This window comes from Aspergillus tanneri, assembly GCF_003426965.1.
Source record: "Aspergillus tanneri strain NIH1004 chromosome Unknown AapTan_4_pilon_pilon_pilon, whole genome shotgun sequence".
In the NCBI taxonomy this organism is placed as follows: domain Eukaryota; kingdom Fungi; phylum Ascomycota; class Eurotiomycetes; order Eurotiales; family Aspergillaceae; genus Aspergillus; species Aspergillus tanneri.
The window spans coordinates 1,228,624-1,245,643 of record NW_022984631.1 but is presented as its reverse complement, the minus strand read 5'-3'; the positions used below and the strand labels follow the sequence as shown (position 1 = coordinate 1,245,643).

General features: G+C 48.3%; 7 protein-coding genes across 7 annotated transcripts; 3 read left to right on the top strand and 4 right to left on the bottom strand.

Moving 5' to 3' along the window:
• Positions 1-1,054: 1,054 nt before the first annotated feature.
• Positions 1,055-2,702, top strand: ATNIH1004_005622 (sugar transporter family protein; the record flags this gene model as incomplete). Its single annotated transcript, XM_033570272.1, has 3 exons — positions 1,055-1,258; positions 1,308-1,982; positions 2,049-2,702. 3 exons carry the CDS (start codon positions 1,055-1,057, stop codon positions 2,700-2,702), a joined length of 1,533 nt encoding a protein of 510 aa, XP_033426304.1.
• Positions 2,703-4,113: 1,411 nt separating this feature from the next.
• ATNIH1004_005621 (uncharacterized protein) lies at positions 4,114-4,777 on the top strand (the record flags this gene model as incomplete). The annotated part of the gene is made up of 3 exons (XM_033570271.1): positions 4,114-4,164; positions 4,245-4,550; positions 4,637-4,777. 3 exons carry the CDS (start codon positions 4,114-4,116, stop codon positions 4,775-4,777), a joined length of 498 nt encoding a protein of 165 aa, XP_033426303.1.
• An 815-nt stretch (positions 4,778-5,592) lies between these two features.
• On the bottom strand, positions 5,593-8,363 carry SWI6 (putative APSES transcription factor (MbpA); the record flags this gene model as incomplete). Its single annotated transcript, XM_033570270.1, has 3 exons — positions 5,593-6,278; positions 6,329-8,027; positions 8,097-8,363. The coding sequence occupies 3 exons, from the start codon at positions 8,361-8,363 to the stop codon at positions 5,593-5,595; spliced, it is 2,652 nt and encodes an 883-aa protein (XP_033426302.1).
• Positions 8,364-8,885: 522 nt separating this feature from the next.
• ATNIH1004_005619 (uncharacterized protein) lies at positions 8,886-9,932 on the top strand (the record flags this gene model as incomplete). The annotated part of the gene is made up of 1 exon (XM_033570269.1): positions 8,886-9,932. One exon carries the CDS (start codon positions 8,886-8,888, stop codon positions 9,930-9,932), a length of 1,047 nt encoding a protein of 348 aa, XP_033426301.1.
• Positions 9,933-10,371: 439 nt separating this feature from the next.
• Positions 10,372-11,142, bottom strand: ATNIH1004_005618 (uncharacterized protein; the record flags this gene model as incomplete). The annotated part of the gene is made up of 1 exon (XM_033570268.1): positions 10,372-11,142. The coding sequence occupies one exon, from the start codon at positions 11,140-11,142 to the stop codon at positions 10,372-10,374; it is 771 nt and encodes a 256-aa protein (XP_033426300.1).
• Positions 11,143-12,624: 1,482 nt separating this feature from the next.
• ATNIH1004_005617 (phytanoyl-CoA dioxygenase family protein) lies at positions 12,625-13,736 on the bottom strand (the record flags this gene model as incomplete). Its single annotated transcript, XM_033570267.1, has 3 exons — positions 12,625-13,025; positions 13,087-13,454; positions 13,510-13,736. 3 exons carry the CDS (start codon positions 13,734-13,736, stop codon positions 12,625-12,627), a joined length of 996 nt encoding a protein of 331 aa, XP_033426299.1.
• Positions 13,737-14,392: 656 nt separating this feature from the next.
• On the bottom strand, positions 14,393-16,994 carry ATNIH1004_005616 (uncharacterized protein; the record flags this gene model as incomplete). Its single annotated transcript, XM_033570266.1, has 4 exons — positions 14,393-14,813; positions 14,878-15,967; positions 16,050-16,362; positions 16,413-16,994. The coding sequence occupies 4 exons, from the start codon at positions 16,992-16,994 to the stop codon at positions 14,393-14,395; spliced, it is 2,406 nt and encodes an 801-aa protein (XP_033426298.1).
• Positions 16,995-17,020: the final 26 nt, after the last annotated feature.

Below are 17,020 nucleotides of genomic sequence, written 5' to 3'. Positions count from 1 at the left end.
ATTATAAAGGTCCACTGTGTTGTCCTGCATTAGTCCATGTAGATAGTCATCGCCACCTGACCGTCACGACACAATCAAAATCTCTGTTATAGCAGGTAATATCGGGCAAAGTCCGGGTCATCCAGTCCAGAATGGGTCTTGTGGGATTGACATCAACCATTCATTCGCTGGCTATACGACCAGAATGGATGTTGGTTATAGCCTAGTTTGCTAGTGGCTTACGGAGGACTCTGGAGTACCCCGCGACCGGGGGTAGAACTGGACCCCGAGTCCGACTAGCTACCGTAGCTTGGGGTGGATATCGACGAGTCAGCTCAAGTACATCAAACAAGATGAAAATGTGAAGCGACAATGTCGATGTTCAAGTCAAGTATGAATCAATCGCATTCCAATAGCTGACCAGAATCTGGGGAAAGGGAAAAGGTGGAGAGATTCTTGGCATCTATCTGGAGGAAAAGCTTAGCATATCCACATTGAGAAGTGTGTATGTCCATCCATCGTTCTCGTGCTTGAGCATTTATGACATTCTATGCGCTGTCAGTCTTTTTCTGCCTTTCTTTCATAAAAGAAGGAATAAGGGTTATGCCTCAAAATTCGATCCCTTTATCGAACTACCAGGGCGGATTATAAGGGTCCACACTTTATCGGGACAGCCTGGTACATGCACCAGATCCGTCATCTACCAGTCGCCTAAGGTGTCTAGACTCTTAAGGCATGGCTCAGGCCTCCATTGGGAAACCAATTGACAGCGCCAGTAGCTGGCAAAGGATTCTTGCGGGGTACAGAAATTCGTCTCATGGTCATTAGGGAAGTTTCTTTTTTTACTTTTACTTTTTCCTTTTTCCCTTATTTTTATTTACATCTACGTCCAAGATTTAAAACAGCTTCGGCCCAGACATTTGGGGAAATTTTTTTTTTCTCTGTCTCAACCGTGTGCCTCTTTCCTTTTCTCTCTTTCCTCTTCCCGTCCAGCAGTCCCCTCGCGAGGGGAGACTACCTGGTCTCATCCTATCCACTTTGTCTACTATTTCCTTCGAAGACAGCATCCTAAAAAATGGCGAATACCCCGGGATCCAAGCCTGAAGGCGGTGCTTCTACTATGTCACCCCCGAGCCATGAGACGCAAGAGGTCACTTTGGCCAGTATGAGCAAATATCTCCTCACGCGGCTGCCTACGTTGGTACCACCCATGAATAAGGCCCCCAATCCGTTTAGTGCCCTCCGTCTTCTCAATCGACAGCAATGGCTCTTCTTCTTGGTGGGTTCCTAGAATGAATTTCATCTCTTCTCGTGTAACACTTCTCTAGGTCGCGTTCCTTGGCTGGTCCTGGGATGCCTTTGATTTCTTCACGGTCTCCCTCACAACCTCACAGCTGGCAGAGACCTTTGGCAAGTCTATATCCGACATTACTTGGGGGATTACCCTAGTGCTAATGCTCCGGTCGGTCGGTGCGATCACGTTTGGAATTGCCTCCGATCGTTGGGGTCGGAAATGGCCTTTCATCATCAACAATGTTCTGTTCATCGTGTTGGAGCTAGGCACGGGATTCTGTAATACCTACCAACAGTTTTTAGCCTGTCGGGCTCTTTTCGGAATAGCCATGGGTGGTCTCTATGGAAATGCTGCGGCCACGGCATTGGAGGACTGCCCCCCAGAGGCGCGCGGCATTGTATCGGGTCTGCTTCAACAAGGATATGCATTTGGCTATCTGCTAGCCACCGCATTTGCGCGCGCATTGGTGGATACAACCTCGCACGGGTGGAGGCCGTTGTACTGGTTTGGTGCTTGTCCCCCCGTGTTGATCATACTCTTTCGTTTTTTCCTCCCCGAAACCCAGGCATTCCAGGAGCGCCAGGCAACTCGAGAAAATGGTGTGGGTGGAAAGACATCAGAGTTCCTTCAGCAGAGCAAGTTAGCTGTCAAGCGACACTGGCTGCTACTGATTTATCTCGTCTTGCTAATGGCCGGGTTTAATTTCATGGTGAGCTCTTGCAACCCAGATGCCTTACCCCCCAGGATTCAGCCCATCTAATTCGATATTGTATAGTCCCATGGGTCTCAAGACTTGTATCCAACTCTAGTGAAAAGCGAATTCGGCTTCTCTCCTAACAAGGTCACCGTTACGCAGGTTGTTGCCAACCTTGGAGCCCTAACCGGCGGCACCCTGTGCGGTTGGGCAAGTCAGATCTTTGGGCGCCGCTTCTCTATCATTGCGATCAGTATAGTCGGTGGAGCGCTTCTGTACCCCTACACGTTTGTCACCTCGACCAACGTCATGGCCGCCGCCTTTTTTGAACAGTTTTGCGTACAGGGTGCCTGGGGAGTAATTCCCATCCACCTGATGGAACTGTCGCCCGGAGCGATTCGTACTTTCGCCGTAGGTACCGCCTATCAATTGGGAAATCTTGTCTCGTCAGCCAGTTCAACTATTGAGTCTACGATCGGAGAGCGCTTCCCGCTGCCACCAACGGAGAAAGAAAAACATCGCTATCAATACGGCAAAGTCATCTGCATCTTTATGGGGTGTGTGTACGGCTATACGATTTTGATGACCTTTTTGGGACCGGAATATCTAGGGCGGAATTTCGATGTAGCGAATGATTCCGATATTGCAGCATCCGCGCATGGCACGAGGGATGAGTGCACTGAAAATGATCCGGAAAAGGGTGACGCTCGATTTGAGGGTGAACGCGATAAATGATTGATGAAACGCTGACCGTGGTTGGGGAGTTCTGCATACTGGTGTACTATTCTAGTTGTGCTCTGGTTATCTCGTAGTAATAACCATCCGGACCTGTATAATTACTACTTGACGCAAATAACGAGGGTTCGATACACTCATTTCCGATCAGCAAGGGACTCGAGATTAATCTAGATCGGTAGTTCACAGTTAGTGTGGTCCACATTCAAAAAAGAGTATGTTTTATTCAAGGGATCGCATCTGAATCTGCTTAATTGTATGATTATGCTATAACAATGCTCATGGAGACAGATCACAGAAAGAGTTTCTTCATGGCAAGTAGTGTAAACATAAAATGTATGTGATAAAAAGAAAGAAGGCTTACACTTAATACACTGTGGTCTGAATAAAGGAGAAGCCGAAATAAGGGGCACAAGGGTTGTACTTATATTGCTCACCTGCCCAGCCGCAGAATTAAACCCCGCATTGCAATCAAACATTGACAATTGGTGTAACCACTTTTAGAGTACCATCATGCAAGGAAAATAGATATCCTTTATATTATCTAAATGAGAAGAATAGAAGAACTCCGAGGAGTGAGTTAAATCTCTAGAAATACAGTAGACGATCGAGCGTAGCCCTAATTTTACTAAGTTAGAAACATGATTTGGTTTATATATTTAAGAGTTTATAGAATTAATTGTATATAGCTATCTATGTAGAGAAAGACAGCTCCGTTCAATAGAGGTGGGCTAAGTCAGCTCTGCAGGTATATCTGGGGCAAGAATTTACATAGCATTGACAGGACCTATGTAGGAGCTCATATAGCCGAGATATGTCTTTCTGCTTGGAGCTTACAAGGGAACATTCCATTGGCCAGGCACATTGCAACAGCCACACTTCTCATCAACATTACCCCGCCCTTAGCATCGTAACTACATCCAGAGGCTAGAAGAAAATGGATTTTGCCATGATTCATCCGTATGAAAAGGCCCAGTGGCCGCATACCTTCAATATCAGTCTGTCTACGGAGTACATTCCCTACCGAAGAAATACCAACCCACCAGCAGGACTACCAGCATTCTCAAAGTCAACGGCAACAAAATCGAAGACAACAATAGCACTGAGATCCTTTGTGGCGCAGCCATAGGAGGATGGACCAAGTATGCACGATCTTATCTCAATGTCAAACTGTACTCCGTACATCCATGGCTAACCAATACGGTATGGAGAGCTTTTATCACGGGATACCTAGGCTACAAGACCTAGCATCGAGCGGCTATGTGTAAGGTTCTCGATCCTGAAAAGTATGATTTTGACAAATTCCTAGAGTGCTTCACCGAAGCGGATGCAGGTTCTTCGCAGGTCTAGTTCCCTGAGTTGTCTTCGAATTCCGTTTAACTATCTTCATCTGGACGATGACATGAACCCGATGGCTCTCAGAGAATCTGGATTCAAGCATTTAGAACGAGTAATTGATCTTGTGCGTCTCCCCACTTCCCTAATGCAACAAACCCACTTACCAGACCAAATGCGCAAACCACAATATCTACATCATCCTAGACATGCACACCGTCCCCGGCGGCCAAAACAGTGACTGGCATTCCTATAATCCAACCAGTTACGTCGCCTTCCGGGACTACAAGAACCACAAAGGCCGCACAATCTGGCTATGGGAGCAGATCACAGCTCGATACGGATCCAACATCTAGGTTTCGTCTGCCCGCGTTCTACCAGGGAATCGAGAGAGCTATCCGTACCGTCGATCCGGGTCATATTTTCTGGCTGGATGGGAATACCTTTGCTATGGAATGGAGGGGGTTTGATCGGTTTCTTCCGAATTGTGTATACTCAATGCATGATTACTCGGTACGAGTCTTGTCCTATCCTTCTCTTCTTCACGAGCATTTCGTTGTTGTTTAGAGTATAGAAACCCTGACTATCCCATTCTCTAGAGTATGGCTTCTCCACTGGGGAATGATACAAAGGAACCCCCGGAACTAAAGGTCCAAATCGAACGACAGAACCCGCGCAAAGGAGCCTTCATGAACCACCACGACACAGCGATCTTGAACGGCGAATTCGGTCCTGTATAAGCCGACCATCTCACCTCATATGCCTCAACCATCAACCAAGAACGATACAACAATCTACTCAACGAGTAGCTCCGCATCTACGATACGTACAACATACGCTGGTCGATCTGCTTATACAAAGATATCGGGTTACAAGAGATGGTCCACACGAGTCCAGACAGTAAATGGAATAAGATGACCCGGCTCTTCCTGGAGAAGAAGAGTCAGCTATGGCTTGATGCATGGGATAGGATGCCCTCTTCGGAGCCGAAGGCAGTCCTGGGACCGTTGTTGGAATGGATTGATAAGGTGTCCTCCGGCTAAAGAGACGTGTCCTCGCCGTGGAATATGGAGCGACATGTGCTGCGGGCGGTGTTACAGGCGGTTTTGGCGGCTACGTTTATGGATGAGTTTGCGGAGTTGTTTAGGGATATGGACGAGGTGGAATTGGAGGGGTTGGCGCGGAGCTTCCATTTCGATGAGTATGTGTAGAGGGGAATGGGGGGGCTCAATAATATCCTGAAGAAACATGACCCCGGTAGCGGGATTAAAACATTATTCTATGGCTGGGGAGTTGGTTTCATTGGTAGAGAGAAGGGAATGAATTTATCGAAATTATTAATCTATTATGTGCCATTAGGGTATCTGCACTACGGACATGGATGTATAAACATATACTAAGGATACAAAGTAGAACATCAGAGCCCCATATAAACAACGCTGCTTCGTACTGGTTCAAAAAAATTTAAACGTGTCTATGTCGTTTCCCCCCCCCCAAAAAAAAAAAAAAAAAAACCACCGGACCGCTGCGTATGTATGAGGGGAGAGCTTTCATGCTACCAATCCTGACCCCGGTCTTTCATTAGGATTTCTATAGCCTCATCCTCAGGCACTGGGTGCTCATTCAGCTCCCGAACGCATTGCGTGAGGCCTTCAGCCGCTTCGTCCACTTGCTCGGCGGTCCAGCCTGTGCAAGCCATGACCATTCGGCGGTAGTTCTGACCCAGCACCACGTTCTTGGACTTGAGAAGGTCCACTTCGTTCAATATCTCCTCGTTAAAATCTTGGTAGCAGTTTATCCGTTGTTGCAGAATCTCGGGTGATCCTAAGGATTTCAGATAGGAAGCCTGCTGCTCCGAGAATCCGGAGGCTGGGTCAAATATTTCAGGGAAAACAGCTTCAAATTCAGAAATGTCAATGCCTGAATCTTTGTCGGCGTCACCGATAGAGGCGTGTTTCGACGCATCGAATGACTCGCCATGGGTATTTTTTAGAATTGCTAGAAGGTCTTCGGTTGACCTTTCTAGGTTCTTCAACCGCCTACCCAGCTCTACACGGTCCGACGATTTTCGCTTAAGGTCGTCGAGTTGCTTCTGTTCGATCTGTCGAGCCTTTGCGGATTCGCGGATTCGGGAATGCCAGTGCTCGAACTTCTCTTGCTTTTGGTTTAACGTCGCGGCTAGCTCCTTGTCAATGGTACCTAGTGTTTCCTGTACTATCGAGCTGATCTCAGCCATGGTTGCTGCATGAAAGTCAGTATGACACACTTGTATTGTCGGGGACAGTCTTTACCATCCAGAATTTCTTTCTTTGTTTTGGCGAGCTGGTCGATGAAAGAATCGTTCTTGTTTCCAGTCTGCGAGGACTGCAAGTTGCCATCAACCATATCTACCCCCACGCCATAATCTGCTGGTCGAAGACCTGTGTGGTTGGGTATATGAGGGTCTGCGCCTACTTCCAGAAGCTGAGGTACAAGGACAGAACGCGCACGTCCGGCTAGATTGAGCGCCGTGTCTCCTTGGTCATCCCGTAGGTTGACGATTTCCGAAATGAACCGACCCAAAGTGATGACCTCTCCGTTCAATGTGCTCTGATCGTTCTCCAAAGGCCCATTAAGAGCCTGCTGGCTTAATGATGTACCACCATGCCGAACTATAAATTCCAGCAAAGCCTCGAGGTAGTGTTTGGCAGACACATGACCTCCACCCCCTGTAGCAGCCATGACCGCGATATGATGCAAGATCGTTCGTCCACTGTAGTCCACCATGTCTATGGTTGGGGCTAGTACTTGTAGCAACCGCGGGAAGCTCCTGTAATCAAGGTTGTTCCGTGTTCCAACCGATTTCTGTAGCGCCGTTTCGCCTGCTCCGTTGAGCCGGAATATGCTCACCCCTTTCTCGACCAAAGCATGAACCAAGGGCATCCGTGCAAGCATCGCTGCCCAATGCAAAGCGTTGTTGCGATATTCATCAAGCGGGATCTCAAGATCTTCACCGGTGAGCTGCATCAGGGCAGGGTGGGTAGAGAAATCCTTCGTCCGTTTGTCCAGAAACAGGGTCATGATCAGTTTCATCTTCTGAAATCTCTCCGGAGTTGTGGCCGGAAGGAGAGGCTCCGTGCCCCGCTTGTTACTGTCAACCTCCAAGGTCGAGATATCCATATCCTGGTAGAATGAATCATTGGGCTCCGTCGGTGTCGGCTCGTTCATGGACAATGATGAAGGCTCATAGCCGAGGCTAAGGGAGTGTGCATGGTTTGAGGAAGAGCGGACGCGCTTGCGAGGAGGTTCCATAGACTCGTCATGCTCGAAGGTTGCGGTATCAGCGGCAGGATACCGACCATTATTCTGCAGGTTGCTGCCAAACCCACTATCGGATGCCACACTGTACATGCTTTGTTGACTGCTGAAAGGGATCTGTGATTCCTGACTGCCCATCTGGTTTGGTGGCTTCCGGATAACACTGGACCGCCTTCCCTCCACACTGCGCGCTGCGGGTGAGTCGAAGCGGGCTTTACTCATGGCATTAACGGCCGTAGCCGCCGTGCGCGATATATTTTGGAAGAACGTGCCCTGCTGAGGTTGAGCCAAACCGCGATTATCCATACCACTGTAGAGACGTTTTCTCTGGGCAGCCATCGCCTGTTCTTTGGTAGGCGTGTCTAACGTGTCCTGAGAAGGGCCGGTAGCACCATTCGGGCCCATGTCATATTCGAGAAGGGGTCTCAGTAACTCTTCGACATGGTATTCGCGACAAAGATCCACCCCCCTTTGGTAATTAACCCAAGTCCCCTGGTATTTACCGTAGCCTCCCTGGACCTTCTCATGCTCGCCGGCCGCTATTTCTTTTTCTAGCGTCTTGGTCCGTCGCGCTTTCACAACGCCAGCAACTTTGAGAATCTGGGTGGCATTCAACCAGGAATCTGCGCGACGCTTCATCACAGCAACTCCATTGACTTCCATTTCGTAGACGGACACATTCGAGTAGACGGCCTACCGTTGGAGGAAAAAGAGCAAAGTAAGCAGGGGAGTCAGGAATCCAGGGATAAGAGGAGTGCAAACCCTGTAGATTTGAGGTTTAAACTCATCGTGGTATTGGATCATTGCTCCGTAGCTAGTCATTTCTTCAAACCCACCAAAACTTCCCCTAGAACCATTCGGCAGACCGTTCGGGTAACCAAAGGACATGGTAGATTGCTGCGATCCTTTCGGGGGAGGGGTATCCCTGGGGGTAGAAGCCACAGATTGGGAAGCATTGAAGGAGCCCATCTGTGATTGAGAAAATGCCATGCCATTTGTAGATGCGATACTGCTGTGAGAATAGGGCATCGGTAAGCCGTGATGTGGAGCGCGGTTGTTGGAAGCCATGGCACAGGAGCCGCAGCCTAGTCACTGTTCACATAAACCTGGAATAACTTAAGTGTTAGTACAGTGGATGACGATCTTAGCTCCTTGAATGGCATCACTGTCGAAAAGAATCGAAGAGACAGGGAGGATGGAAGCATGTGGGGAAAATGCACCTATCCTAGGAGATCTGCCGGGAAAGTCGCGAGACGAGAGCGCGTGGCTAGCGCACGATTCGCGAACGGGAGACAGGACAAGCGGATCGGGGCAAATGCCAGCTAACCAGTCAACTAATATCACAATGGATGGATGGAGATGTCAAGAAGGAGCCGAATCGTCGTGTTCAGACCATGTTAGCCGGTCATCGATCGGGGAGAGGCGCAGGAACATACGATGAAGAGAAAGAGGAATGTTGTGGGGTCTTTCGGCGCGTTTCGGGATTAGCGCCGTTTTCGCGTAACCGCCCAAGATGAATTTCCTTTTTGGAATTTCTTCCACCTCATTTTGATGGAACTACTTTGGCCTGACCTGAAGGACATTGGCCCTCTCACCATGGCTACGATATCCGCGCCGCAATGGCGCCATATGTACCGCGCATTACTCCGTGAATGCTCCTATCTCTCTGATCCTATCGCCAAAGCTACCATGCATGACTACGTTGTCCAGCGTTTTCGGCAGGCCTCCTATGACCCTCGAGCCAAATGGCGCAACGATCCCCGCCGACAAACCGCTCTTCGGAGAGCAGCTCACGAGAAACTATGTTTGTTACAAAGGGCAAACGAAGGGTATATTCGGCCCCTAGAAAAGGTCCTTCGGTTATCCTATGGGCGGAAGGGGAGAAAGAGAAGGGAACTGTTGACTGCGATGCTTATTCCTGAGCTCCCAACGGACCACTCAGCGGTCGAAAACATGATTCAAAAACCGGCGATGTTTGAGGACGGCTGGATGCCTCCTTCGATTATGATGGACCTCCTCAGATCACAACGGCATAGCGGTGTGGGGGGACAATTGAACATCCGTCAGATCAAAGAACTTGCGCCAGTAATTCCCACGGAGAACAGCTGGGGAAAACCACTCTCTGCAAGCCGGCGTGCAAGGATTAGAAAAAAGTGGTACTATAAAGCGCTTGAAAACCTTCTCCCGCCGCTTCCAGATGCCGAGCTCAGAATTTTAGACGGCTTGATCTCGAAAACTGTACCATGGTCACCCCCTAAGAAGAGGAAGCCTGTTGGAGTTCGTTCGGAGCCGGCTCCCTCCCTCGATGCTACATTTTTGACGGATGGACCGCAGAAAGACCCCACGTTCAGGAAATATATCAATGGGCGGCCCCATACGATTACACGGCGTTTTATGGAAAGAATGTGGAGGCGCATATCCAACCTGGTCCCGCGCATGACGTGGGATTCAGCCTCCCAAAGACATAATATCATATGGCCACCAACGAAAAAGATCGCAAGGCTTAGTTTTTCGACAAAGGAACAGGATCATGATCATGGCATTTTCGAAGGATTTGATGAAAACGGCAAAGTAATTAGTGAGATGCACCGAGGATGAAGCATCTCGAACTACCCTGATTTCTTGCAGTATTCCCAGAGACTCCCTTGCAAGCACAGCCCATCATAATCCAGCCCATGAATGTCTGGATAGTACATTCATCACTGGACCTGCCAGCACCATGTTGGGTTGGCTCGCCTGGACCACGGCTACGCGTAATCGAGTCGGTGATTGGAAATTAACCAGCTCTTGCTAACAAAAGACTTCAGTTTTAACAAGACATGGCTCAGTGTTATGGTGACTCGGTCCGTTCTTAATTATCATACACATTCTCTGAATAGCTCTTCAGCACCCATATAAGCCTACTAGGCAATATCTCTTAGAGAGTGTGACGATATTACAGTATAGATATAGATCCCCTGTTTACCAGACTGTACTCCATCATATACATTGAATAATATTGTACATACAAGAATCTCTGTTTAAGAATCCCTCCTCATCAACGAACCTCCACCCGTCCAAATTTATTCACAACCAGTGTCGCACCCCTTCTACACACAAATTGCGTCCTGTCAGAAACATCTCTATCTATACCATTCATCCAAACCTCCTCCATCTCCTCTCGGAATTTCGACTTCGACTTCCCATCTCGAATCCTCAGCTTCTCGAAAAACACATATCCCGCGTAGAAAATAATCGACTGCGTCCCCGCAATCGGTCCCTTCTTCATCAAAAAATCACCCAACGACTTAGACGACAACTTCCTCCCCTCTTCAAGCTTCGCCGCCTTCGCCATATCCCTCAGTAATTGCGCCTGCGTATTTTCCGGGTCACGCAAATGGGCCTGGATCTTCTTGCGCAGCTCATCACAAGTGTCATACACAGGGACATCCTGGTCCTCATCACCGTCGAGATGCACCCCGGACACGTCATACTTCAGAGGATCCGCGGTCTTGGTGGCCCTCTTCTTTCGCGGGGGTTTGATACCCTGTAATTCGCGCTTTTTGAAGAACCGCGACGCGTTCCCGTAGGTGGCGGAGCCTAAGCCTTTATCGGGACCCCAGTGTTTCATGAATTCGCTGTATGAGCGAGACGACACATTGATGGCGCGTTGGAATTCCCCGACTTTCATCTCGCCCGACTCAATGAAGCTGCGGATGAGTCGCCGGATTTGGTCCGCGTTCCAGGTGATTTCGTCGAGACGTTCGTCATCGCTGTCGATTTCGGGGAGTGGGTCGGTGGTGTCTGTAGATTTTCTTTTGGGGGGCATTTTGTATATTATTCTCTCTCTCTCTCTCTTTTTTTTTGGGTCTCTTGAAGTAATTGTGGTTGTAAGTGATATGCTGGTGAGAGAGGGGTTAATCTTAGGGGAAGTGGGAATTATAGGGGTCCGTGTTTTTGTTAATACGTGTGGTCAGGGGAACACAATTTATTATTAGGTATATGTTTGTTAGTTAACAAGTTTAACTAATGTTTATGCCATGTCAAGTCTATGTGATAGGTCAAATATGATCCATCATAATAAATAGTCGTAGTATACTGCTCCCAGGTCGCTCTAGTATTCTCTCCTACATCACCTACGCCTTGTACAGAGTACAGAGTATTATTAGAGACCATTACGTCTCTACCCATCGAAGAAACTAATTTAGTTAATGACAATTCTTCGTCTGCCTGAATCGGGGCCACACCCCCTATGAGAGTTTGTGACGGACGAGACTAACTAATTATTACGCTATTAATAACAATAACCTTTGCGGATCGGTCTTCATCTTGTCGTCCCCACATCTTCAGAAGACACTCCTCTATTGCGGCCGTCGGCTAATAATTCTTATCCCAGCTCATATTGACTGGATACGCACCAAAGCCTACTGTTCCGTGCAACAGTGAACCTCTTACCACAGTGTGCATTGTGATAGCAAAGCAGTAAGCAGAGCTGTCGATACCTGCCGGTTCGATGGAGCTATCTCGCAAATTTCCCGCCCTATGTACTTGATGGTGGAATCAATCAACCTGTACGAGGCTTGTGCGGATTGTACGCACTAATTAAGAGGTTAGTATCCGATACTTTGAATAGCAACAGTGTAGCAGTCATCCAGGTGCCACATCTTGGGAAACAATTCGATCGACTGTGATTAGGCTTCTCAAAGCATACTAGGGAAATGGGCATGGACAGCAGCAGAGCCATTTATTTCAATACTCGACAAGTTCATCAGAGATCATCGGCTCCTAGTAGAGTACTCAACGGACTTCTAGTTTTGTGATTTGGAGCGGATGCTTCGTCCCTGCTGTGGAAGAACTGCAATAGAGACCCAACTCGAATGCAATCTTGTCCAGACCTGTGGCATCGACCACGCTTTGGGCGATGTTATCACCTGCAAGAATTTAGCACAGAGACCTCGGGTCTTAAAAGAGTGTCCCTTGATTCATGATGTCCTCGGAGTTTGGTGATGATTTAGATTCGCGACCCTGAATCCAAATGAAGGATTCCGACTTCACAAATCCGTCCTAGATCGAGGCCGGCACCTGATAACCTACCAGATTCTCGCCTCGAGCGCATTTACTAGGACTGTAACCAGCCTTGATGCTCGGTGCGATGGTGGGATCAGGATGGGAAAATGGTGGAGATCGCCGGGTCCTGGCTAGATCCAAATACGGTAAACGTCTCCGATGTGCCCAATGGGTCCAGACGTACTCAAAGTACAACCAAATAAAACGGTCGAAATTCCATTCGATTTACATTTCGTCCAAGTACCTACAGCCCATCATCTGGGGTCCACATATTGAACCATCTCTGATCGATCCCCTTGTCCCCTTTCTCGTAGAACCGCAGGTCTGTACTCAAGCGAATTATCCCCTCAGCATCCTCGTTCCTTCCACTAGCGTGGATACTATACGGGTGATGAAATACGACATCCCCCGCCTCATAATTAGTGACCAGCCACGTATGAGGCCTATACTCGGGGTAAGTCTCGGACAAATCCTGCGGTGACGGACTTATCATCCCTCCGGCCATCATGTTCATATTATACGGAGAAATTCGCTCCTCCGGGGTCATGCCTGCAGCACGGGCGGTGAAGTCATTTTCAATCGCCTCTCCAAGAGGGACGGAGTTGGAGAGATAACAAAGTCCTCCACCGTTGACCGCGATGTCACCTTGGGGTCAGTCAATACAATGGCTGACTACCTAGTATCAACGAAGGATGAAAAGACGCACCAATTGGAACCCACGCTGTGAGGAAGAATCCCGCACCACCGCGCAGAAACAGCTTGTCATAGTGAATGTCAGTTCCCTGTCCGAATGGAACGTTGTGTCGCAGCATCGTGCGGTTAAGTAAGATGTGCTGTTTCCAACCCATTAGATTCCGGATAAATTGGGTCAGGGCCGGGTGCTCGATGAAGGCACGGTATGTGGGATCGGAATGGGAATCGACGAGGATCTTGTGCTCGACTGGGTCGGATGGCAGTCCTTGTCCACCAATGCCCTTGTGTAAATCAGGATGAGACGAAGCGTTGAAGATCCCCTCACGCGGGGAAGTGCCAGGCGCCAATAGAGACGTGGTGTCCGCGTAGGCCTTGAAGTAGCTGCACAGCAGTTAGCCCAAAAATAATCCGCAAATAATGTCAAGGGGCAATTCACTTCTCTCTGACATCCAGGACCTCCTCGCGGGGAAGGAGTCCTTTCACGAACAAGTATCCGTCTTCCTGAAACCGATGGCGCATCTCTTCCAAGGGCAGAGTGGAAGGCGAGGGCCGCAGCAGACCAACATGTGTCAGGTCGACGCGGCCCCCATTCTGTCCCAGGCCATTTGGCAGACAAATCGACAGGTTTGGTTGCATAGACGCAGGGTTAGCGACAGAAGCCATGGTGGTAAATGATTGCGTTTGACTGTCGAACTGCAGCAGGGAGCGAGTCGTAATATAAGTCATCAGCACGGGGTAGATCAGCTGGTCAGCAATTAATAGGAGAATATTTTAACCGCATGGATTCTAATGCATAAATTGGGACACTATAGATCTACTGTGAAGTCAGCAGGCACTTTGGACCTCCACGGATCTCGCATGCCGAGTACTGGACCACCGCCGATAATCTCAGTAAAGACAACTATCTCTCTCCACTCAGGTAACAAGCCTGCGTCATCGTTATTCAGGGGTAACTTGGTGTCATAAAAGTCTTTCTATTGGCTGCTGGCATGAAATTCGGTGAGAAATAAGACTCCGATAATAGATGGACCACCACAGCCGGCGATGCAATTGCGTCACTCGAACAGGCATAGTAGTTAGCGAAACATACCTAAAAAGAAAACAATTTAGAGTCTGCTAAATTAAACTACTAGAGAATGTCCAAGGGCAGATATCCTGTCTATTCAATTTAGCAGTCTAGTGAACGATACTCTAAATACAAAGAAATATGCCTGAGAAAAGCTGACAAAATTTGGAACACAAGAATCGACAAAAAAATAATACAGCTCCTCTATTAGCCCCTTCTGATTGTGATGTCCCGACAAAACCTTGATATCAAGCTAAGCGCTACCCTTAGTCTTGCTTCCTTTGGGAACCCTTGCCAACCAGTAGATACCGATAGCAGCCACAATGTTAAACGCAATGTAAGCCCACATGAGCCCAAAATTGCGCCACGCATCACCCCAGTAGCTGTGGACGTGCGCAAGAAATTCGTCCGTTTTCGACATGGTACAGTATGCACATGCACTTGTTGCGTTTGGATTCTGAACCCGTCCCCCAGCATTCACAGCGAAGGCACTCAGGTACTCATAGCATGTTTGATTCCCAGGGGGGTCGACTTTCAGTGTTTCGATAGGGTCACAGTTAACTTCGGTTCCACTGACCGCAGTGGATAACATCCCGGAGACGAGATACGTGAACGGGGATAGGCGGTACATAAAAATCCAAAACCTGGGCATGGCTTCCGGGGTGGCGACGACACTATGGTTCCTATGGTTAGCTATGGGCTCTTTGACAGGTCCCAGAAATGAAAACAGAGACTAACCCGCAGAAAAGTAATAGCAGGACAAAAATGAGATTGGCAATGTTGCCCCCTGTTTCGGCATTTTCGACGCCGGCAATAACCATGTGCGAGAAAGTAGATGTAAACCACAGAAAAGTAAGCAGGAGCAGGAACATAAGTGCACCACGCTCGTGAACAGAGTCCGTTGGTTCAGCATTCTTATATAGCCCGACTGGGTAGTACCAACAAAAGAACATAAGGATTGCAACGAGCAAGTTCCACGGTAATTCCACGAGGATATTGCTAGCCATAAAAACGCGCCAAGAGTACATCTTAGATGGACGCTCGCGGACCTCGTAGATGGAGCGTTGGATAATAAAATTGGGCATGATCTGTTGCACGAGATTCCCAAAGATGGTCATAAGCATAAAGATACTGAACATCTGATTCTGGAGACCTTGCTGCGTATTTTTGGCCTTAAAAAATGAGAAGCCATTGTATAGCGCAGTTAGAATGGATAGCACAATCTTAGAATAGATGTAAGATGGGGTTCTCCAGTATTGGGAGAACACGCGCAAAAGGCATTCTTTCAGTTGAACTGATGTCGGGGCTGCAAACTCCCGATAATCATCCTTCGTACCAGACTCCCTAGGGCGCTGGGACAGTGTTGACTTTAACTCTGCCAAATGATCGCATACTGCTCGCTTTTCAGGACTATTGTTCCATACTTCCGGCCAGTCAATATCGCTGTGGGATCCAGGAGCGGCTCCGATGACATCTAGCATCCATTCGGCTGGGTTTTCACCCTGTGACAGCGGGTGACCTCCATTGGAGATAAAATAATTCGACAATGTCGAAGAGTTCTCGCCAATTTCTCCAAAGTATACAGTCCTACCCCCTTTTGCTAGAAATAGCAACCGATCAAATCTCTGGAATAGCATTGCAGACGGTTGGTGAATGGTGCATAGAATAGCTTGACCGTGCTTTGTAAGTGTTTCAATAAGGTCGAGGATTGACCATGACGTTTGGCTATCCAATCCCGATGTTGGCTCGTCAAGGAAGAGCAGTAACTGTGGCCTGGCAGCTAGCTCTACACCGATGGTCAAACGCTTCCGTTGCTCAACATTAAGTCCTAAAGTCAAGTCAATACATGGCACATGACAGATCTTAAAGTTATGGAATATCTCGTAGTAAACGGCCAAAAAAAAACATACCCTCTCCTGGAACACCCACGACAGCGTCGGCATACGATCGCATGCCGAGGAGGTCAAGCACTTCTTCTACATAATCCAGTTTTTCTTGTCGGCTAATATGTGCAGGTTGTCTGAGCAGGGCACTAAACCGAAGAGCCTCTCGTACTGTAGATGTTTTTAAGTGGGCATCTTGTTGCTGAACGTAGCCGGTCTTGCGCTGAAATGAATCATCGCGGGGGTGACCATCTACTAGGACCTCACCGGTGACAACACCCATTGTCACTCTGGTAGCAAGAACATCGAGTAATGTGGTTTTCCCAGCACCTGAAACACCCTACTTGCTGTTGGCAAAAAATATCCACTTATAAGGACAAAAAAACGTACCATCAATGCAGTGGCAGTGCCAGGCTTCACCCATCCATTCACCTGGTCCAGAATGCGGCGTGGCTCTCCTTTAATCTTGATGTCATATGAAAGATCCTGCCAGTGGAAAATTGCAGTCTGCCGTTGTATAGTTGCAGATCCTTGTTGCAACTGGCCATCTTCCTTAAACTCCGTGTCTAAGGGAGTCTCAGTGTCTTGGGTTTTCTTAGGCTGATGGCCACGGCGAAAAATTAGTACCTCTCCTTTTGATAGAGCTTCAGAGACAAGCTCGGTAGCGATGAGATACACAAGCATGAAGAAGATCATAAAACCTATCATAATGCCTAGGTTACGCCAAAGATGGGCGTGCGTGTATTTATAGGCGAGGGACAGATAGGCGCCCCCGTCGATGCTAGGAACACCCGGTCTGGATGAGACTGTACTGCAAATTTGATTCGTAGGATCAACATTCTCATAGCCTGGACCAGATGGAACAAACGACATGCAAGGAAACTCCCGGCCACTAAACTCATTCACCATAAAGCTTTCAAAGGCATATGCAATGGGGTCAATGTAATTCATCCATCTTGACCAGCCCAGCATATTCCGAGTTGGGATAATAAAGCCTG